Source organism: Phoca vitulina, unplaced genomic scaffold (genome assembly GCF_004348235.1).
Source record: "Phoca vitulina isolate PV1807 unplaced genomic scaffold, GSC_HSeal_1.0 scaffold20, whole genome shotgun sequence".
NCBI lineage: Eukaryota > Metazoa > Chordata > Mammalia > Carnivora > Phocidae > Phoca > Phoca vitulina.
Genome location: NW_022589723.1, coordinates 15981046 through 16005006, shown reverse-complemented (window position 1 = coordinate 16005006; position 23961 = coordinate 15981046). Strand labels below are relative to the sequence as shown.

General features: G+C 39.0%; 1 protein-coding gene across 2 annotated transcripts in view; it reads right to left on the bottom strand.

Annotated features, from left to right (window-relative positions):
- Positions 1–277: 277 nt before the first annotated feature.
- SLC12A1 (solute carrier family 12 member 1) overlaps positions 278–23961 on the bottom strand; it is an 85812-nt gene continuing 62128 nt past the window's right edge. For both annotated transcript variants that reach the window (XM_032417447.1, XM_032417448.1), the window contains exons 20-26: positions 17427–17570; positions 14505–14636; positions 14155–14266; positions 12293–12379; positions 3467–3602; positions 1540–1607; positions 278–552 (exon numbers count right to left, since the gene is read on the bottom strand). In XM_032417447.1, the coding sequence (XP_032273338.1) occupies positions 417–552; positions 1540–1607; positions 3467–3602; positions 12293–12379; positions 14155–14266; positions 14505–14636; positions 17427–17570 (815 nt within the window). In that variant the 3' untranslated portion in view covers positions 278–416. The remainder of the gene's footprint in view (positions 553–1539; positions 1608–3466; positions 3603–12292; positions 12380–14154; positions 14267–14504; positions 14637–17426; positions 17571–23961) is intronic.

Below are 23961 nucleotides of genomic sequence, written 5' to 3'. Positions count from 1 at the left end.
ACCCATCGTTCTCTACTAGCCTGTCAATAAGCATTTAATGAGGACCTGCTGTGGGGCTGAGGCCTCTTCCGCAGCCCAGCAGTGAACACAAGATTAGGTTTGCCTGGAGAAGTTTACAGTCAAGTTCATGGTTTTCAGGAGCATAAGCCAGGATGGTTTCCTTAATTTCCTTGTCTATCACAACAACAGCAACGATAAAGATGTTTTTCTAGGGGTGGCACTGTCTTAAGCTGATAGAAAAAAAAAAATAGCCCCCAAAACTAATAAAAAAAAATAATGACATAGTTTATATGGAATCCTGTATGATTGTCTCAGAGGTTTGCATATCCATAGATCAGATTTACAACATAAAGCACTAGGACATGTTTCTTAATTATTCATACATTAAGTTAAGGTGTGTTCTAATCTTTCATGTATTAAGAGTAAAACGTCAGGACATTTTTGTGGTTTCCTCTAACTAGTAAAACAGGAGGGAGGTTCTTCGTGAGGATTTCCAACCAAGCCATGTACAACCAATCTGATATAGATCCTTTCCTTGCCACTGGGAGGCTCCTGACAGTATGGAAGAAAAATTTGAGAAGTGACGATTACTACAGACAGTCCCATCACTAGTCATCTGAGCTGTTTAATAACCAGTGGCCTGAAACTTTTGTAACCCTCCCCCAAACATGAAAGCACTGAAATTATTTTGAATATAGATATTAAACTGATGTATTTCTCAGATAAGACAAATTATCTGTAAACCAGAAAAACAGGCTTAGGCATTGTAGAGCAGCAACAAAAAAGAACTATAAATTTCCACTCCTCTTTAAATAGAAAATTTGATCAACCAATATATCTTCTCCTTTTTTGATGTTAATGATTTTCCCTATAGTTTAAAGCTCTTATATTTGGCAGAAACCTCAGAAAACAGCTAGATGAAAACTCCTACCCAATTCGGGAGACTGTTCTAGGTCTCAGGTGGGTAATCCTCCAGTGTAGACCTTGAAGACATATTACTCTTCATATATAGGAATCAGGTCATGAGGTATAAATGTGAAATAGTTGTTTTTCATGTTTAGCTATCAATCCTTAAGGAAACATTCCTATTTCCAACATGTACACCTCTAACATTTGTGGGGTGAAGGGCAAGAGTAGAAATGGAAGAATCCCCTCCCTTTTTCTCCTACCTTAGCCTCTTTCAACATAGCGAGGAGCCTCCTGAACACGCTGTGGACTCTCTCCCTCAGGAGCACTATGCAGGGAAGGAGCCCATGAGCCTCAGTGGCTGCTTTGAGGCTTGTTAGGCAGGGGGTTCCAGGGTCAGGTTCCTGGAGCATGGTCTGAAGGGGGAGCCAAGGTTCTACAGGTGGGGCAGGCCAGACAGAAAGTCCAAGTGGCAGGGTCCCAGGGTGGCATTTATTTTCCTTCACTGTCTAAAATCCTACATGTTCCAATTTTTTTAAACTTTCACATGAATAGTCATGACTTTTTAAGTAGATTAACCCATTTACCTAAGATTCCTCTGTAACATCCTTAAAAGTCTGCAGGGATACTTACAGGACAATGAGGTTAGCAGCTCTCGAGTGCTCCTGTAAGAGTTCATTCAGTCGAACTTGGCGGTAACTCTGTGGACAACATTCAGATTTTGTTGGGGGCAGTTCTACCAGAATTACGAATGAGAATCTATCTCCTTACCTCAAATTATGGAGAAGTAGAAAAACCTCACTTAAAAAAAATTACAATTATTTCCTTCAGGTTTGGAAACTAATTTTTAAAAACTCACGAGAAATTCTAGAAATATAAAGAATAAGACCAGGTGGTTGTTGTGCTAGAGTGGCTTATTAAATTCTAAGGGAAAAACAAGCGATCAGGAAACATGGATAATAGTAAAGGGAAGGTGAGAACGGTCAGTTCTGGGAACAGGTTTGAGGTAGAAGAACTAATCCTGATAACCAATTTGATATCTTAAGAACATAAATTATATCCTAGTCTACATTGTTTAGGCTCTTTGAATAAAAGTCAGCCAAGACTCACTTGGAAAAATAACTACATTTATGATTTTGCAGCAATAATACTTATTACTGTATTTCATTGGTTCAGAAACCAAGGCTTAGATGTATGATTTGCTCAATTATGCAAAAAATCTTTGTTAGAAGTGAGCAGTTTATTAAAAAAAAGAGAGAGAGAGAGGGGGCAAACCAAAACGCGGACTCTTAACTGTAGAGAATAAACTGAGAGTTGCTGGAGGGAGGTGGGTGGGGGATGGGCCAAGTGTGTGATGGGCTCTAAGGAGGGCACTTGTGATGAGCACTGAGTGTTGTATGGAAGTGATGAATCACTAAATTCTACACCTGAAACTGATATCATACTGTATGTTAACTAACTGGAATTTAAATTAAAATGTGAAATTAGGGGCGCCTGGGTTGCTCCGTTGGTTAAGTGACTCTTGATTTCGGCTTAGGTCATGATCTCAGGGCTCTGTGCTGAGATGGAGCCTGCTTAAGATTCTCTCTGACTATGGACTCTGAGAAACAAACTGAGGGTTCTAGAGGGGAGGGGGGTAGGAGGATGGGTTAGCCTGGTGATGGGTATTAAAGAGGGCACGTTCTGCACGGAGCACCAGGTGTTATAGGCAAACAATGAATCATGGAACACTACATCAAAAACTAATGATGTAATGTATAGTGATTAACATAACATAAAAAAAAAAAGATTCTCTCCTTCTCCCTCTGCCCCTCCACTGGCTCTCTTTCCCTCTCTTAAAAAAAAAAAAAAGTGAAACTAAAAAAAAAACATAAAAAGAAAAAATAAAAATCCTCCCAACCCCCGCAAAAAACAAACAAGCAAGCAAACAAAGAACTGGGCAGTTTATTATACACAGTTTATAAATCTTAGCTCAGTATTTTCTCCAGTAAATTTGAAAAGCTTTAGTATCTCTTGTTTAAATTGTTTCAAGTTCAGCTCTTAATGTAGTTTGTTTGTTTATTTATTATATCCCTCCTACAACATGTGCCTGATCCAACTTTCATAATCACTGTTCCAATTACATATTTTCTCAGATCGCTTTGTTAGTTTTCATAACCTCATCAGGTTAAAATTCTTTGTTACTGTGTTAAATCGTGAGTCAATTACCTTTATCTACTTTGCACACATATTGACTTGACTTAAATTATTTTAGACCCATGGATTCTGTCTTCTGTTCTACAAAATTAAATTTGAAAGGAGACTTCACAATATATATCAATAATCTGGGTTTTTTTTATCTTTTAAAAAAAGAATTGATTTTACATTAAGAAATGAAAACCAGTTTCTAAATCCTCATGATCCAGTAATATGATTGTAAAGCACTTGAAAAATGCAGAAACCCTAGATCTTGAATAATGAAATTCTATAACTGATACGTTACTTCTTGATCTTTGAATCAACCACTGTTTTCTTTTTCAGCTAGACAGTAAAGTAAAAATTAAGGAAGACAAGTCCTTACCTTTTCCTTGACTGCTTCCAGTTCTGCATCTGTAATTTTCCACGGGGTTTCTCTCTTTAATTTCTCAGCAGTTGTTAAATCTTTGCAGCTTTCATGGAGACGATATGGTTCAATCATCTCTTCAAAGACTTTCCAGCTGAAATTGGAATTATAAAGGAGGGCTCACAGTGGGAAACTAACTCATTATTTCAGATACTCCAGGTATGACTGGCTCTGCTGTCTACAGAATCAGAGCTGAATGTCATGCAAATCTTTTAAGAATTATCTTTGCAGGGGACTTACTGTGAGTAAAGCCATGGATATGGTATGGTACTGCCTCCCTACCCAAGGAAAGGCCTTAACATGTTGAAGTCTTGTTAGCCTACTGTGTTTTAGATCCTCAATATAAATGCACCAACATACAGATAATAATTATTCTGCAAATACATTTCCTACATGGTGTAGTCTAAGACACCATTGTAATGTAGACACTTTAGCCCATAAATAAGTTTCCGTCTGCTTAAATGAGTTTCCATCTGCTTATTGTACAGACTGTCTAGGAGACATTCATGGATTACTGTGGGAGATGAACTAGGTTGCTTGGGATGGGAGTTGGCTAGGCCTGCCCTCTCCTTTAGTCCACGCGACCCTCGCCCTGCTGGCAGGCGGCATCGGTGGGCAGCTAGAATAGCAAATTCAATGGTTATAGAGGAATTTGGATGTTTGCTGCAAATAATGCAGCCTTTGTCCTTCTGATGACTACTGTTGCTGTCTGAGATTTTTAAATGACTATTTTTCAGGTGCATGTTAGAGGAAAGAATAAAAATCAATAATATTTTAATGTCTACAAATCTGAAGCCACTTTAGAGCAATTAAGAAGAAGTCATTGAGTAGAAAACTAGCAGCAGTATCTCACAGCTGTGGACCATTTTAAAAAGTGCTAGAAAATCTCATTTTGTCTTTCATAAGAACCTCAGAGATTTTTTTTAAACAGTAGTACAGAACAAAGCTTACAGTTTATGAGAGTGGTTGTCTTCAGTGTGTTACTAGAAGATGATGCCAAATATAAACAGTGTCTTTCGGTTTTATATAATGTGGCCTACTTATAATTTAGTAACTTTGAGATGAAGAGTAACTAGAATCAATGCACTGTTGGGTTAAGGAATTAAAATATGATGGCATGAGGTCAATGATCTCATCGGTTGCCCGGATTTAGGATCTGCAGATCAAAGTGCAGAGATTATAAAGGAGCACCTACCAGTGCCTTTGTTAAGGGATTGAAGAGATACTTAATGTTGTAGATTTCTGACACTTTGATTTATTTAGAATGGTGGACAACAACGGGGAACCGCTGATATGCCCTATTATTCTTTCCACTACATAATACTTTTATTTGCTCTTCCTCCTAACTGTGCCATGCCTTCAGAGACCTTTGGCCATAATCTGTGCACTGGAAAGGTACCAGTCTAGGAGTGAAGAGCCTTGGTTCTCATGCTGGCTCTTCCATTGTCCTCCTGGACCTGGATAACCTTGCCTATAAAAGGAGGTAATGGTGGCTGCTCAGAGCTGGCCTGAAGATTGGTGTGATGGTTGGATGGTGATTCGGGTGACAGTGCTCTGAAAAGTGTACAGCACCCTGTAAAACCAAGGCACTCATTTTACTGAACAGCCATGGGACTGAGGTGAACAATTGAGAGGCTCTCTGTTTAAGCTCTCCATATAACTTATTTTGATCGGGATAAAAGTTTTTGCATCTCAGCCCAGGTGCTTATTAGAAAGACCAGTTCAAAAATAGTTTCCTAAGAAATGGAAGTGGAGTGGAGGTTGCTCGTTGTTTCCCCAGCATCCATTGTAGTTTGGGTGGGAGTGACTCCATCCCCAGCATCAGCTAATCAGCACAATTCTATTCTGTCTGCCAGAGCAGTTGGCCAGGGTAGCCACAGAACCCAGGCAAGCTTGACCAAGAGGCACCTAGCATTCCACTGACCAAGTAAGTGACTTAGTTGCTTAGGTTGGTCCAACTTGAATGGAGCCCGTGAACTGAGTTCAATGACTAGAGAAGAGACAAACTTTCTCTCCCACCGAACATAAATGAGCAAGTATGTAGTTCTGGTTGCTGTCATCTTGTTTTTATGAGCTAAATCAACTTTGATTGATGATTTCATAATGGACCAAGGTAGAGCAGAGGTAATGGAAGAGAATTAGTCTTTGATTATATATAAAATTAACCTTCTAGATCAAGCTTTGCCTGAAAGCCAAAACATAATTGGATTTTTCAGTTATGTTTGCCAATAATTTCATTATTTATTATAAGTTTTCTTTTCCTTGCACTGAAACATGCTAAGTGACATAATAGGTTATAATGGGGATGTATTTGCCCATTTATTTTCTCTCAACTCTTACTGTTCCTTGTCTATGTTCATCTTTGACTTCATCCTAAGGTTCATCCCTGAACTGGCCATTTTCCATTCTCCTAGCTAGGTGATGCAAAGGTGGCTCAAGATTTCTATCCTGATTCTCATTAAATCTGATTTTTCACATAAATGTTTTTTAATTGACTCTAGAATGGGCCAAGTTGACTCTAGAATAGGCCAAGTAGTTGATTCTAGAAGAGGCTAATAGGCTCTAGATTAGGCCAAATAGGCCGTGCTTTGAATATAAATGACAACTAATTCAATTTAAAAATTAACTTACACCTGCCTTGCCTTTCCCATCCTTTTTCTTCATGATAACGAAATTTAAAAATTTTTTAATTGTAAAAAAATTTTCCCCTAAGTTCATATAAGATTTCCTTTCTCAAATTAATATACTAGTTGTTTTGTGACCACTCTAGTATCTTTTTTTAACAGATTTTATTTATTTATTTATTTGAGAGAAAGAGAATGCAGGGAGAGGGGAAGGGGGGAGGGAGAGGGACAAGCAGACTCTTTGCTGAGCACAGAGCCCCACACAGGACTGGATCTCATGACCCTGAGATTATGACCTGAGCTGAAACCAAGAGTCAGCTGCTTAATGGACTGGACCATCCAGGCATCCCACCACTCTAGTATCTTTAAATTATCCAGGTAATTGCTTCTACTTTCTCTTTAATTTCTGTATAAAGATTGTTGTCTTTTTGGCCTATGACTTTTAATTCAGTATATTCAATAGAAAATGAAATTTAATCACAAGAGATTTTCAGTTTCTCCAGGCTCAATCATTTTCTCATTATCTTTGCTTTTGTACTCCCTTTGACCCTTGCCCAGCCATAATTATGATGTTTCTTTGGTAAAATATCTCCATCAACACTTACTGATGTTTTATGGGTAGTTGAAAGATTTATTAGAGGCAATTTAGGTACATTTAACATTAGCCTCCAACATGGAAATAATTGACAAACTATTTTTGACATTGTGTGTCACCTGAGGACCAAGAAAAAACAGTGATGAGGAGATAATTGTTAATGGTAGGTAGGGGCTGCCTGACCAAGAAGAGCTGAAATTGAATTGGCGCTCTAAGCACTGGGCCCTAGGACAGGGCCTGCATCAGCCCAGAGGAAGAGTCTTCTTACTCGAATTGAACTCAGAGGAATTGCCTTTTAAAAATTATCACAAAGGCCTCAACAAAGTAGGTTTAGAGGGAACATACCTCAACATAATAAAGGCCATATATGAAAAACTCACAACTCATCATAATCAATTGTGAAAAACTAATAGCTTTCCCCCTAAGATCAGGAATAACACAAGAATGTCCACTCTCACCACTTTTATTCAACATAGTACTGGAAGTGCTAGCCATAGCAATCAAACAAGAAAAAGAAACACTCAAATTGGTAAGGAAGAGGTAAACTTTCACTACATGCAGCTGACATGGTATTACATATCAAAAACCCTAAAAATCCCACACAAAACTACTAGAACCAATAAATGAATTCAGTAAGGTCACAGGATACAAAATCAATTGTACAGAAATCCATTGCATTTCTATACACTATATACTAATATAGTATATATTTCTATATACTATATATTACTATATTACTATATACTATATACTATATATAGTATGCTATATATCCTATATATTACTATATAATACATATTTCTACATAATATAGTATATATTTCTATATCCTAATTGGGAAGCAACAGAAAGAGAAATTAAGAAAGCAATCCCTTTTACAATTGCACCCAAAATAATAAAATATCTAGGAATAAACTTAAGGAAGTGAAACACCTATACTGAAAAGTATAAAACATTAATGAAAGAAATTGAAGATGACACAAACAAATGGAAAGATATTTCATGCTCATAAATTGGATCAAATATTGTTAAAATGTCTATACTACTTAGAGCATTCTACAGATTTAATGCAATCCCTACGAAAATACCAATAGCATTTTTCACAGTACTAGAACAAATAATCCTAAAATTTGTATAGAACCATGAAAGACCCCAAATAGCCCAAACAATCTTGAAAAAGAAAAACAAAGCTAGAGATATCACAAGTCTAGATTTCAAGTTATACTACAAAGCTGTAATAATCAAAACAGTATGGTCCTGGCACAAAAACAGACACAGATCAATGGAACAGGATAGAAAGCCCAGAAACAAACTCGTGATTATATGGTCAATTAATCTTCAACAAAGGGGGCAAGAATATGCAGTGAGAAAAAGACAGTCTCTTCAACAAATGGTGTTGGGAAAACTGGGCAGCTATATGCAAAAGAATAAAGCAGGACCACTTTCCTACACAATACACAAAAAATAAACTCAAAATGGATTAAAGATGTAATGTGAGATCTGAAACCATAAAAGTCCTAGAAGAGAGCACAGGCAGTAATTTCTCTGACATCGGCCATAGAAACATTTTTCTAGATATGTCTCTTAAGGCAGGGGACATAAAAGCAAAAATAAACTATTGGTGCTACCTCAAAATAAAAAGCTTGTGCACAGTGAAGGAAACAATCAACAAAACTAAAAGGCAATACTGAAGGGAAAAAGATATTTGCAAATGACATATCTGATAAAGGGTTAGTATTGAAAAATATATAAAGAACTTACACAACTCAACACCCAAAAAATAAATTATCCAATTAAAAAATGGGCAGAAGACATGAACAGACATTTCTCCAAAGAAGACATACAGATGGACAACAGACACATGAAAAGATGCTCAATATCACTCATCATCAGGGAAATGCAAATCAAAACTACAATGAGATACCACCTCACACCTGTTGGAATGGCTAAAGTCAAAAACACAAGAAACAGCAAGTGTGGTGAGGATGTGGAGAAAAAGGAACCATTGTGAACTGTTGGTGGGAATGCAAACTGGTGCTGCTACTCTGGAAAATAGTATGGAGGTTCCTCAAAAAATTTAAAATAGAACTACCCTATGATCTAGTAAATGCACTACTGGGTATTTACCCAGAGAATACAAAAACACTAACTTGAAAGGATATATGCATCCCTATGTTTATTGCAGCAGTATTTACAATAGCCAAAGTATGGAAACAGCCCAAGTGTCCATTGACTGATGAATGGATAAAGAAGATAAAGATATGTACATATCTGTACATATGTATATGTGGTACATATATGTACCATATCTTCTTTATCCATATATAAAAATATATATATATTTGTATGTATATAAAATATATAATATGTATATATACACACACACACAATATATCATTCAGACGTGTAATATATTATATATATACACAATATATTACTCAGCCATAAAAAGGAATGAAATCTTGTCATTTGCAGCAATATGGATGGAGCTAGAGAGTGTAATGCTATGTGAAATAAACCAGTCAGAGAAAGACAAATACCATATGATTTCACTCCTATGTGGAATTTAAGAAACAAAACAAATGGACAAAGGAAAAAGAGAGAGAGAGAGAGAAATGAACTAAGAAACAGATTCTTAACTATAGAGAACAACCTGATGGTTATCAGAGGGGAGGTGGGTGGGAGGATGGGTGAAAGAGGTGAAGTAGATTAAGAGTACACTTATCATGATGAGCACTGAGTAATGCATAGAATTGTTGAATCACTATATTGTACACCTGAACTAATATAAGATGGTTAACTATACTGGAATTAAAATAAAAAAACTTAATAAAAAAATTATCACAAAGGTACCAGATGTGCTACCAATGGCCTTCTGTGAGATTTACTGAGTGATCATTCTCTGTTTTAAAATAGGGTTGCCTTTATATATTTGAACATCATTGCCAACACCAGATACGTGACTGTTCTACAAAGCAGTATGGTATCAGTTACAGTGGAGAGCTGAAGGGAGGAGAATGGCATTTCCAGCACCTCTCTTCTTGGTGGTATTTTGTCTTCACACCAGGGTACATTAGCTGCAAAGATTCTTTTATTCCAGTAAAAATGGATTTTGGTTTTTTCATCTTCCTCAAGACCTTGAACTATCAGAGAAAAAAATCCCCCAAATTGTGAAATCTAATTCATTTTTTTCCCGAGAAAGGGAAATAGATCTCTTCATTGCAGGATGATGAGGATATATAAGGAACAGCACATTAAAATGGTGTCTAAAAGCAAATTTAGATACCAGGACAAAAGCAAAAATGCCTGGTCCTTCGTTTTTTACTCCTCTCCATAATGTCGGCTGCCTGAAAAGAGAAAAACATGGCACAAAGTTCAGGGTTAGTTAAAGAAATTGTGTCTAGCCCATGATGGGCACTCAGACAATGGAAGGCACTAGTGGAAGAGGTACATGGACATCCTTGGTGATAGGACAGATAGGACAGGTATGCAGGGGGGGACCATGGCAGCTGAGCAGAGACTAGCAGGAAAGAAAGGGAAAGAAACTTGGGTAGAGAAAACCAGATTGATCTGCAAAGAGGCAAAGGATAGAGGAACAAATGAATCAGCAAGCACAGACAGTCCTTAGCTGATATTAAGACAAACAACAGCAAGAAGAATTTGGCTACAAGAAGTAGATGACTAATTTGTGCCCAGCACCGAGCCAGGGCTAATAGAAAACCTGAAGTCAGTAGGGGACACCATGACTACCCTCCAGACAACAGTAAATGGCCCTATGCTTGCCGAGCTCTGGCAGGCTCCGGCCTGTTGCGACGTGGCATGTGCTAGGAAATCATTGTACCTGCTGTGTTATGAAATAGAATGCATTTCCACCAATTAGAGACATAAGAGGAGGCTGTTTGATCACATCACTGCAAAAGCCAAAGAGGCAATGTCTTAGGAATTAAAATTCTTCAAATGAAATGTGGAAGGCTACCAGATATTACTACATGACAACCCAGTTAATGGCAGAATGTTAATTACTTTTACCAAGGAGGATTATAAACTCTTCTTAATTTTTCTTAAGTTCTTAAAACTGTAGAAATATAGGAATAGAAGGCATTAGTATATACCATGTGAGGAAATATTGCACAGTAATAACCCAGGTGAGCTCTGTCGATTATAGCTTTCTTATCACAATTAGGATGTTTTGTAAAGCCATTTTGACTGACCCGTAGCCTTGGAGGACTCATGAATCCCTCAAATGACATGAAGTTCAAGGTTGTTGTGTAGTTGATAAGATTGCATCTTAAATCTGGATGATTTTCTGTTAGGTATTAAGCTCATATAGGATAACAATGAATCAAAAGAAGGGAAGAACAGTAAGACTTGAGTGTGGAATTGCAAGCCATCAGGAGCTGCAGGAGGAAGGAGAAATGACGGTCAACAGAAGTGAGAACAGGTCCATCAGGAGAGGGAGAACCGAAGCTACACTGAGATCCTTGTGTCCCTCTGTACTCTCAGCTTTGAAGGCCCCACTCCACACCAGATCACATGTATTAAATAGCATCCAGATGCAGCAGTAAATATGATTTTGGACTGTAAACAACTGAAAAATATTATAATTGGTAAGTTATCACTCTAAGTAGTTTATTTAGTATCAGCTATAATTTCCAGTCCATCTTCTTGCACTTCTGGGAACTCCCGTGAGGATCTAACCTACAAGCTGTTTCATGGACTTGACAAATTTAACAGTTAACGAGGGTTAAAATGATGTCATGATTTGAAGACGTTTAAACAATTATTTTCAGCATTTTAAAATTTTGGAGCCAATACACTTCCTTGCCAGGCTTCAGATAGTTTTAGAGGACCCCCAAAATTCCATAGCTCTAAGTGCTGGGTCCTTAGTGCCTGAAAGTGAAAATGGCCATGGAGGGTCGGTTCTGTCATTGCGCCAGGAAGACTCAAGCGGTTTCTAGCTTCTCTATCAGAGCTCCCCATCCAGGATGCACCACCAGTAACTTTAAAAAAAATTTTTTTAAAGATTTATTTATTTATTTTATAGGGAAGGGAAGGGCCGAGGGGTTGGGGGAGTGAGAAAATCTCAAGCAGACTCCCCGCTGAGCAAGCGCGGGGCCTGAGGTGGGGCTCCATCTCACGACCCTGAGATCATGACCTGAGCTGAGATCAGAGTGGATGCTCAAATGACCACGCTGCCCAGCCACCCCACCAGTAACTTCAAATAATGAAAACTTGCCCTGACTGCCCAGTCCAGAATATCTGAGCTTGTGTCTCCTGCTACTCTTGCCACCATAGAGACCAAGAACATGAAGGGCAATCCTAAAATGCTAACTAACCTGTGTTTTAACAGTTCTCCCTCTCAAGCTCAATTTTACCATAAAACCTTTTTCCCTCCATTATAATTTATTTGACCGCTCTGCATGGTTATTCGAAGTCCCTTTTTATTATATCTTATTAGGAGGTCACTGCAGTCGGTAGATAACATTTTTACCCTTTAATAATCAGCACAAAAGAAAATGTGAGAGTACCAGGGGCAAACCATGGATCTTGTTAAATGCTTCATACCTCTCTTTGTTTGGCTTAATGTTGATGTCACCAATGATATGGATATCTGCAAATTTTATCCTAAATTTGCTCAGAAGAGAAGCCATTCTGGAAATATAAGAGAGAAATACTTCATCACTGCATATGTAACTATTTTCAGGCAAAGAGTTCACATCTTGTTTCAGCTTCATATTCAGACAAAGGCTGTGTTTAGTGTTCGATTTCCATCACCGTATACTAAAGGTGGACCAAGCACATTCCACTGAAGGCAAAGACAAATTCATGTTGGTGCAGACCCTAGGAATAGCAAACCCAACTCTGCATTCACATTTCAGGTAAGACAACAGAGAGCTGTACATGCTTCCTTATCATTCGGGAAAAACGAGAACAAGTTTTAATATTATTGACTATTACCTTGCTGATCATTTTTAGTTATTGACAACATACTGACAAACTAATATTTATGATGTATCATTATATATTGGAGGTTCTTTCCCTGCCAACTGAAATTTTTGATACAATTTCCAAGTTACAGAAAAATTGCAAGGACGGTGCAAAAAATCCGAAACTCACCAATTGTTTATACCTTGTCCCATTTGATGTAACACCTTTTTCTCTTTCTACACAGCTGCATCTGTCTATCTACACCTTCTTTCTTGCTTGCTTCCTACTCACCTACCCAGTTGCCCAGCTGCCGCTATCAGGCCCCTTTACCTATAAATACTTCATTATTTCCTAAGAATAAGAACATTCTCTTATACAAACAAAGTACACTTTTTGAAATCAGGAAATTTAACATTGATGCCATGCTATCATCTAATCCACCAGCCATTTTTAAATTTCATCACTTGCCCCAGTAAGTTACTGGAGGCTTTAAGAAAATATAAATTGTTACAGCCATCATGTTAGTTTCCATTATAATATGACTCTCTTTAAGGGGAATTAAATATATATATATATATATACACACACACACACATATAATATATATAGCTTACATTATATATGAATATATATAATATATTTTATATGTGTGTGTGTGTATAATCCTCCCAGGAAGGGGGAAAAATATGAAAAATTACTGAATAAAAGCCTGTCATTATTTCGATTTCTGGAAGACCTTGGGACTTAGGCCTGCCATGAGGGACCCAAGGCTGCTAAAGGTGGCTCTCCAGATTTCCACCAGAGACCTTTGGATGCATGGCATTCCTAACATGCTAGCTGCTTCCACAACTACACATCAGGCTCTCCATGACTAAATCAATTACAAAGATGCAAATTTACATTCTGGAGACTGATTTATTTTTTTAATTACAAGAGTTTTCAACAGTCATCCATTTAAACTCTTTCAAGCTACAGATGAGAAACTGGGAACCCAGGTCTGGGCTGCCACGACCATTGCGAAGTCCCGAAGCTTGTTGGGGGCGGGGCTGGGACAAGGACCAGGTTCGGTCTCCCAGTTCTATTTTTTAAGTGTGCTGTGCTGGAGTGACCATCACAAATCAACAGGTTCGACCCGCCCCAAAGAAGCTACTGGATACAAATTCCTTTGGGCTTTTCCTTTCTTGGATACATTCACTGGTCAAATCAAAGCAAACATTACACAAGATAAGGAGAGTCCCATTCAAGACTTGAGATGAGGTTTCTGTGTCAAACTCCTTTTTGAAAGCATTTGCGGCAGGGGATCAAGGGACGTGAAGACAGTGATTACAAGAAGTGCGCAGATAATTTAATGACCAGAAAACCAAGGAAACATGAGGCCCATCACGGTGGTTTTGTCTTTAAATCTCTTGTGTCTCAAAAACACTTGAAGTTCTTAAAATTAAAGCATTAAAGCAACAGATGTCCAAAGTGCTCTAACGCAGAAGTGATGAGTTACTTACGCTATTTTTTCTTCTTCAATGCGGTTGATCTTTCCTCCAACATAGATTCTTAATTTACAGTCTTTCCATTTTTTTCTGAGAGTCAAGATATAGGGGATAAGGAGTGTTAATCCTGAAAAAAGAATAAATTATGACAGAAAGAATGAATATATCTTGCTGAAAGGAAATGAATAGCTTTAAATCTTTATTCATTCTCATACTCATTGCTCCTAAATAATTTAAAATCTTGGGAAAACACAGAAATATTATTCTTCAAGTGATACCATTTTCATATACCTTCCCGTGCAGTTTGTTAAATTGATCAACATAGCAATTCTGCACCCTAGTGTATATTCTGGAATTGTTTTTACCTCCATCATCAAACAACCACCACACATCAATTGTGCCTTTTCCTTGCTTCTTTTTAAATTGGGTGCTGGCTTCTACCAGTTTCTGGTTGAACTCCCCCACGTGCATCGACTGGATTGTGTTCATGCTGCTGTCTGTAATGAAAGAAAAAGTAGTAGACCTATTTGTCTTTTGAAGAAAGAAACAAAATAACTTGCCAATAAATCTATTCAGGAAAATAGAGGAAGGGTCATGAATCTGTAAGCTTTTTTTATCCTTATAGGGAAACAGTGAGCTCGGGGAAAGGGAGATAAAGGTCAAGTCCCACAGTAATTTAGATCACCTTTAATAGTTTAAAAGAATTTCATATTGGTTTCATGATCACAGTTTTCATTATAAAGCTGTAGATTATTTTCAGGTCTCTAGTAATCTCAGGGCAGAATTATTACTTAGGCAGGTAACGTGCTAAATGATCTGCTACAATAGCCAAAATACCCCTATTTTTAAAAACTTCAACTATAACTCAACTTAATCCTATTTTCAAATTTACTTGAAAGTAGAAAATGTGGTGATTGGTTTTCTAGAGATAAGCAATAGGATCAGGAGTATTTCTTCATTGGAGCATTCATTTGAGTGCAATTGGTGTAAATTCCAAGCATATCTGGATTATAAAGGTGGCTAGGGACCAAATGCATCTTGACTTTATGACCCTTTGGTCCTAATGTCAGCCTGGCTTGCTTTCCTGTTTTCAAGGAGCCTTGTGAAGGGAAACCCCTGAGCTATCTGAATCTCTGTGAATGAGACGGAAAAGCCAGGAAATAAGGAGAGACAAAATTCCTTCACTTGAGGTAGAGATAAGGGTGCACAGAAAGTACTTAATTTTTTTTTTACATGCACTTTCCACCCTATCAAGGATCCAGCGAAAGTATACTAGGGAACTAGGCCAGTGTTTGCGCAGGACCCTGGCTTCTATTTGCCAGTTGAGATTTTCGTTGCTACACCATAGATATCATTTCTCATTTCCACATCTTTTAAAGTTGTGACTTCATTGCTCCGTTTCAAAGAGATGGTGTTAGCAAAGTGCTTACAACAGCTGCTTCAGAGCTTCCTCTCTGATCTGAGAGGTTCTGAAGATGCTTTGTTCTGTCTTTTGCCGTTTCCATATTTAGGGCCTGTCAGTTCTGAAGCAATTCTCTTACATGGCTTCTCTCTCCCTAGGACTGCTGAGGGAGAAAGCAAATATCTTTACAAAATGGACCAAACTCTGCCCCCACTTACATGCAAATCAAAGTATCCAGAGGACTCAGGCATTCATGCCTGGAGGTAGGGTTTGTCCTGATCTAGAACTCCAAAGAGTTGTCAATCAATGAAAGCCCAGAGCGGTGAAGGGGCCTCCTTTAGGGATGCGTTTGAAATTTGAGGTGTTGGAAATAAAACATAACATCATTTTGCTTTTCTGAGCAATGAGACCTGTTGACTTGCAGAAGAGTACGTTTTTGCCAAAAGATTTGTGATGCAGAAACAGGATTCCAGAATAAATTATGAGTCCCTTTTCATTAATAAGAACATCAATGCTTCCCTCTTCCCCCATCAGCTAAAGAACAGTATTGGGCTATGACTTCTGAATTTTCCATTGCTTTTCCAGACTGTAACTAACATTGAATGATTGAATGGTAGAGCAGATTCAATGAATAGTTCACATTTCTCTGAATAAACCAAATAAGTGAAAAGGAAAGAAGACAGTTAGCATCCAGATGGTCTTATTCTAATATTTACACCCTGGAGGTCCTGATGTACCTCCAACTTGAGATTCAAACACATCATTTTCCTAGACAATGTCATGTTAAGGTGGGCAATACTTAGTAGGTTTTTCTATAGCCCATGGAATATTCCAGGAACCCAAGTGTACTTCTAGTATTTGAAGGGGGGCAGTGTTTACATTTCACGTTATTCTATATGAATATATAAAAATACTGTATTACAGGGGAAACTTTGTCCTTGGGCTATAGTAGGAAAACAAGCAAACAGAATCAAACCTTCCCCAGGGTGTTAGAGGACCTCATTGAAGGATCTCTTTGAAAGGTTGGATCCTGTCAAACTGGACCAGAAGCCTGCTAAGTCTCAATTTGGATCTTGCTGTTTGACTCGAAAACCCTCCCAGAGAAATGATCTTTTCTGGGGCTCACACCAAGTGATTTCAGTAAGTGTAGGATTATTTATGTACGTTAACATTCTAATTTTCTACCAGCAGAGGTCGCCGTGGACCTCATTAAACTCAAACCTGCAGTGTTTTGGGAAAGAAAGCAATTTTCAATTTTCAAAAAAGGTCAGATGTTTGAATCACCTGTTTATAAGTTTTATAAAAAGCTCTCATTCTGTAGTCTTCCATGCCTGGGGTGCATACTGGACATTCAGAGGTAAATGTACCACTCAGCTGAAATCTACAGGTAATTAGTATCAGTGAAGTTCCAAGTCCAGAATTCTGGTTTGTGTTAAGATAGATGCTTTTTCAAAATTAGGGATCTCATTTACCTGTACTAGTCAACTTTTAGCCTCCTGAAATGTCTGCAAGGGGTATGTAAGGGGTATGTGTGTGTGTGTATAGATAAATCCATTTGGGTATTGGTTCTTAAATTTCTATCCCCTTTCCATCTTAACTAAGAAATGTCCATTTCATGGCACTCAAATCCATGTAGGCACTATAGGACTCCCAAACCAATATTATTATTTTAAAATTAAGGTTTTACAGTGAGATGGCACAAAGGGCTTATTGTTACTGATAAATAACTTATACATTTCATCTGTACTACTGTCTTGAAAGAAGCGTCTTTCAGTCCTTCGCTAACTCAACGCCCCCAACATCTTAGATGCTGACTTCTGACCCCTATCGATACTCAAGCAGTGGCTCATTTCGTATATTTCTTGTGAATTTTAGAAGTACTTACCTTTCTTAGGAGCTGGCTTAGTAATGTTCAACTTGCTAGCTTTTTTAAAGAAGCCTCGGATGCCTCCACTTCCTTCTTCACATTCGTTATCTTTGATAGTGGCTTCCAAAGCCAGTCTCTCCTGTTCCAATTTCTCTAATTCATCTAATGCAAGAAGACAAAAATCGCTTACTTAACTCAGAGTGACAAAGTTTCCAGGAGCAACCTTATAAACTGTTTTAATATAAAAAACGGTGTCCCATTTGCAACGATGTGGATGGAGCTAGAGAGTATTATGCTAAGTGAAATAAGTGGAATATTCCACTATATGTGGACTTTAAGAAAGAAAAAGAGATGAACATATGGGAAGGAGGAAAAAGGAGAGAGGGAAACAAACCAGAAGAGACTTTTTTTTCTTTTTTAAAGATTTTATTTATTTATTTGACAGAGAGAGCGAGCACGCAAACAGGGGGAGCAGCAGAGGGAGAGGGAGAAGCAGACTCACCAATGTGCAGGGAGCCCAATGCGGGACTCGATCCCAGGACCCTAAGATCATGACCTGAGCCAAAGGCAGACGTTTAACCGACTGCGCCACCCAGGTGTCCCCATAAGAAACTCTTAATGATAGAGAACAAACCGAGGGTTGCTGGAGAGGAGATGGGTGGGGATGGGCTAGGTGGGTGATGGGTATTAAGGAGGGCACTTGTAAAAGAAAAAAAGGAGGGCACTTGTGATGAGCACTGGGTGTTGTATGTAGATGATGAATCACTGAATTCTACTCCAGAAACCAATATTGCACTGTATGTTAACTAAGTAAAATTTAAATAAAAAGTAAATAAAAAATAAAACATGGTGTCTGTGCAATAAAATTATTATACATATGATTTTTTCCAAATGATTATTAAAAAGTAATATATATCAGCAAATTGTATTCAGAAAGTAATAACTAGCTCAGGAAATAGCTCTATGTGTTGTTATAATACATGAAGTTACTAGGTTTTTATTTGTGAAGGTAAGGGAGTCTATTTAATGACATCTTCATTCACTTCCGGCAAAACCCAAAAAGCCAGATCCACTGTACGTAAGATCTTGTACACTGTACGCGACTGATTTACTGACCTAAACCCCTGGGTTGGGTATTTGACAAGCGGAAGTGCCAAAGTATACCGCGTGTGTATCAGGCACACGACAATGCCTCCTGAATTGCAGCATAAAACTAGACAGCAAGCATTAAGGACAGGTAACCAGACCTTATATAAAGCCTTGTATGGGCTCTGAATAGAAATTACAGTGAAAAATGTCCACTAACCATTCTTTTTTTTTTCTTTTTTTTTTTTTTAAGAGAGAGAGAATGCACACACGGGGGCAGGGAGAGGGAGAGAATCCTAAGCAGGCTTCACACCCAGCATGGAGCCCTCACGACCCTGAGATCATGACCTGAGCTGAAATCAAGAGTTAAACACTTGACCGACTGAGCCACCCAGGCACCCCAACAATTCTTTCGCATAAGCAAAATACTTTCTGGAATGAATGACCAAAGTGAAAGAAAGAAAAACTGAGGTTTCTGTGTGCCTGTCAGAGTTCAAATGGCTAAGAAGGGTCTCACGACAGTTGAGTCTGGAGCAAGAGTTCAGCCGTGTAGCTTCCTGTCCAGGGCTGAGACCCACTATCCAAACTTTGATGTGGCATCTGGCTGCCTTTTATCTTTTTTGGATTCTGATCGTGACCACAAATTCCTAACTGCTATGTAAGGCCTTGCATCCCTCTCTGACGTCAACCTGCATTGGATCAGGGTGAATAAGACTTTAAGAGCCATCAGGGGACGGTGTTACCGAATGACAGGCATTCTTGCTTACAGTGGGTGGGCAAGGGGGCCTCTTGTCAGATCCCCTCATCTTCTTGCTTTCTGGGAGCAGAGACTTAGAAAATGAGCAATATTCTGAGGAACACAGTAGAAAACCTAGCTTCAGTGTTACAAAACACTGGTAGGGCTTCTGTAAATGTCAACCCTTGGAGCCTGTTGCCTTACCTATCTGGGAAGCGAAGCTATACAAATTCTCGATTTATCAATTATGTACTAACTAAATCTGTCAAGACAGTCACATCCCTAGACCGTGCTGTGTTATGCAGCTCCACAGAATTGTCTGGCCTCTTTCCAGGTCTTAGCAATTAATCTTTTGCCAGTGGCATGAGATTTAAGGTCAAATCACCCATGTGATTTCCCCAAAGCTTCAAAGGTTCTCAAGATCAGCAACTGTAGAAAATCTAAGAAATTAGACTGATGGTATTAAAGCTCAGACAGGAGTTGCTTACCCCTGACTTTCGAAAGGTGAACACAAGCTGCATTGCATGGGAGGTCGTGACCGGTGACAGCTCTGCGGCGGGCTTTATGTGACACGAAGCGAGTCATTTACTTTTCCTATGCCTCTGATTTCCTATCTGTGAAATGGAAAATTGTAACCCTTCCCCTTTCCAACTCTCCCAGCTTCGCGAAAAGAATAAACAACAGTTTCTGCATGGTGCTTTGTGGCTCCTTAAAGAACAAAGCAACGAGCGTGTTCTACAGGCAGTGTGTTCATGCAACCACTGGAAATGGACTCAGTCATGCAAAGCAAATTGAGTATTTTGAGAAGCTTGGGAGTTATTTTAGCAGTTACTATTTATTGCACACTCTTTGGGTGCCCGGGACTGTGCTGCGTATTATTCCTTCCCAAATGACTCTGAGATAGTTACTATTATTACTCTCATTTTGTAGATGAAGAAAACTGAGGCTCAGAGAAGTTAAGTAATTTGTCTGATGCCACCCGGAAAATAACAGGGTTCAAATGAAAAGAGGCCGGCTTGACTCCAGATCCTGCATGCTTCCCACTCTGAAGACCTTTTGCTTTTTGCTCATTACTCTTATCTCACATTTGTTCCATTAACCTCCAACACTTCATTGTCAGGCCAACCTAAACACTCTCGGGCATATGGTGTAATGCCAAGTTAGCTCCCCCAAAAGATGGCCCCTCCTGCATGTCATTTTAAAGGGAGGACCCTGAAGACACAGGTACAGATGATAGGCTGCCCCCAGGGCAGCACCATGGGAGGCGTCAGCGGCCCAGGGAATGGCCCCCTAGCTATTATCTACCGTTTGGGATGCTGCAGGGGTCCAGCTGTGGAGTAACCTCCTCTTTGCAGTTGTCTGGAAGGTGCATATTGGTGAGCTTCTTTGGGGGGTAATGGCAAGCAGCGCCACGCTGGGGAAGGGTTTCTTTTGCTTTCCTTTTTTGGCAGGCTCCCGCACACCCTGTGATGAGGTGCTAGTTGCCACGTTCTTTGTCCTCGAGTTTGGACAAAGGAGGAAAAAAGATAAATCCTCCTTTGTCACAGAGTCAGCTGGCTGAGTGAGCTGGGAGCTACTCCAACTATTTGCTCAAAGGTATGTACACAGCCCATCCTGGACAGAGCAGACTGAAAAATCCTAGGCCCCAGAGACAAAACCAGACTTCGCTGGAATGCATCAGATTCAGCAGTCCCCTCAAAGACAACAGACAGAGGCCCACAGAGAGCAGTCTGTTCTACGGGCGAAGATCTGCTTGCTTGGCCATCTTGGATTTTCACATCCACCAAGTGGTCTGATCCCTTGCACCATGATTTTGCAAATTCTTATTAGAGCTAATTCTTAATTATTCACTTTATAGGTGATCTAAGGCCTCCTCCCATCCAATCCATCCTTTCCTAATTTCAGTGCTAAGCAGAAGTGACGGTTTGATGATCTGTTCTGAATGATCTATCTGGTGTACCGCTTGCCTCTGTTCACATGTGAGTCCACAGTAGACTTTGTCAAAACATTTCTTTCAACAAGAGTACTGGCTAGCCGACTTGCAAAAGTGTACCATTGGACACAAGGGGGTGAGCCCAGGGAGTATGGATTGATAGGCATAAACTGATTTCCACGAGGCTGACGATAACAATTACTCATTCCATCACAACTGCATTTGTGATGTTCTGGATTCACAAAGCCCTTTCCACAGAGGATCTTATCTGATCCCAATGCCAGTACTGGGATGCAGGCAGAGCTAGTGGCATTCTCCCCATTTGACTGTGGAGGAAACCGGCTCAGACAGTTCAAGGTTGCACAGCTGGTGATGCAAGGTCCTGCTTCCAATCCTAGCGTTCTCCCTCGTTACCATCCTTCCTCAGCAATACGCTCTGATTGCCAATATCTGTCTGCTGAAGAAATACACAGTCTGCATTTTTTTTTGAAGAGGCCATCCCCCAATTATAATGCTTCATCTTTCCATGAGACTCTGCTTCAAACTTTATTCCAGTAACCACACCTGTGTGACGGGGAATAGAGTTTTAAGACACATGTTTATTTTAATTCCTCTGGACTGCAAATTCCTAGAGGGTAGCTTATGTCATATTTCATCGCCCCCATTTACTGAGAGTTTCTTTTGTGCCACGTACAATGCCAAATATTTTTGCAGCTGTAATATCCTTTAATCCGAGATAGTAAATCTGTGAGCTAGATGCTATAATTATTTCTACCTGAAAATGTGAAAAGTGAAACAGAAAAGATGAGTAATTTGACTAAGGCTACTCGGCCAAAAAGCATCGAGCTGGAATTTGAACCCAGGTCTGACCGATTTCAGAGCCTACGCTTAGAGTTCTCACATTCTTAGTTATGCCCACGCCTCCCTACTCATGCCTACAACCAGGACAAACACTCAAGAATAGTCTGTTGGAATAAAAGAACAAGTCAGTGCTATTCAACACAGTTCAATACATTTAAAAGTATCTCTATAAAGGAAGGAAAACAAAAGGATAGTTGTCAGGGCTGAGCATGTGTAAAGTACTGTGTGCAGGGGGTACAAAACACAGTGTTGAAAAGAAGCAGGGTTAATGCTGTATACAGAGTTATAAAAAGGGGACCTAATAGAGGCTGATGGTACAAACCAGGATAGGATGTGACAAGCCAGGATGGAATGTGACAGGCAGAACTGAGCAGAAGAATGATGAGAGGCAGGGAAAGGGATCCTTTCCCTGGAAAGATCTGCCACCTGAACATCAGGTAGGAATTTGAAGCTTCCATAGTAGATAATTCTATAGTCTATCATGATTTACAAAACCACAGTGCTAGCAAGAGACAGTGAGAGGGGAGAGAGAGAGAGAGAGAGAGAGAGAATCAAAGCCTGCCGGTCTCTCATTCCAAGAGTAAGGGAATCCCTGAGGTTCTAATGATGGAAGAAAAAGCTTAGGCTCTCTGTTCTCTCAGTTGAGTGGGTTTCTAACCAATTCTTCAGACATAACCCCAAACAGTTCTCATAGTAAGAACCCTGAGCCCCGTCTTCATACTAATGCCAAAACCACTTGAAGAATAGTTACCCATTCTCCAATGTTTTATAAATTGATCGTATGGTAACCAACTGGAGTGACTATAGTTTGAAATTCAACTTACTTGTCAGGATTGCCTCAAATATTCTATCCTCAGTCTTTTTTTTTTTTTTTTTTTTTAAGGATGTTTTTAGAAATAGACAGGAGTCTACACATTATGATTTACTTTGAATCTCAAGGATGGAGAGCAGTCAATTATCTGACAGCAGAAGAGGGAGCAGGGAAACCCACTGAGGAATCGTGTCCCCTCCCACTTCACAGCAACCTTTCTCTTTATTAATTATTAAATTATGATTCTTTCCTGAGTCAATCAGCTCAAAGCTGTAAATGCTTACATGAATCAACGTGACTTACCCCAGGTGAAGTCTCGCCGAATTGAAGGCAGGAAACCATCCTGCAGTGGTCGTCTTCCAATCAAGTAATTATTTACTACGCTGCCATCTGTCTTTATTTTGCTAAGCCACTCCATCAGACACAGCAGAATCCCTATGCTCTGGGATGGTCATAAATCTTGTAGTACTTACACCGAACACTTGACCGCAATATATTGCAGATCACGTTTCATCACTTTATTCCTACCAGTACAATTTGGACTCTTTGTTGTAGTTGGCAAACTTGCTAAATACCTCTGGGAGGCCAACAATATGAAATATCACATTTTTGGTGTTGTCAGTCAATAAATTGATTTATTAAGAGAACTATCAGCCATTGGTATTGGAAGAGTTGCTGCGGTATACAAGTTAGAATGTTATGAGCATTGATCTTATTTATATACAAAAGTTATTCTCCTCACATAAGCCTGTGACACAGTATAGAAATAATTGTCATTAGCTGGTAAATTACCTATAAAACTGATTTCTATTCACTGCTTTATTAACTACAGTATATAGGCACTCTGAATTGCTAATATTTCCTTTAAATTATAATCTGTGATGACACTGTCGTGCCTGTGTTGGAAAAGCTATGATGATAATCATTAACATAGTGTAATGCAATACTTAAGATTTATCAGGCTCTTATTAAGCCCTATATTACAGTATAATATAATGAAACACAAACTTATTTCTTCCAATTCAAAATCTAATATGAGGGTGGTGTCATAAATTACATAAACTTCAAAACAATGCATGGAAATGTGGCATAAAGTTAATTTCTGTCATTATGCTGTTGTTTTTCT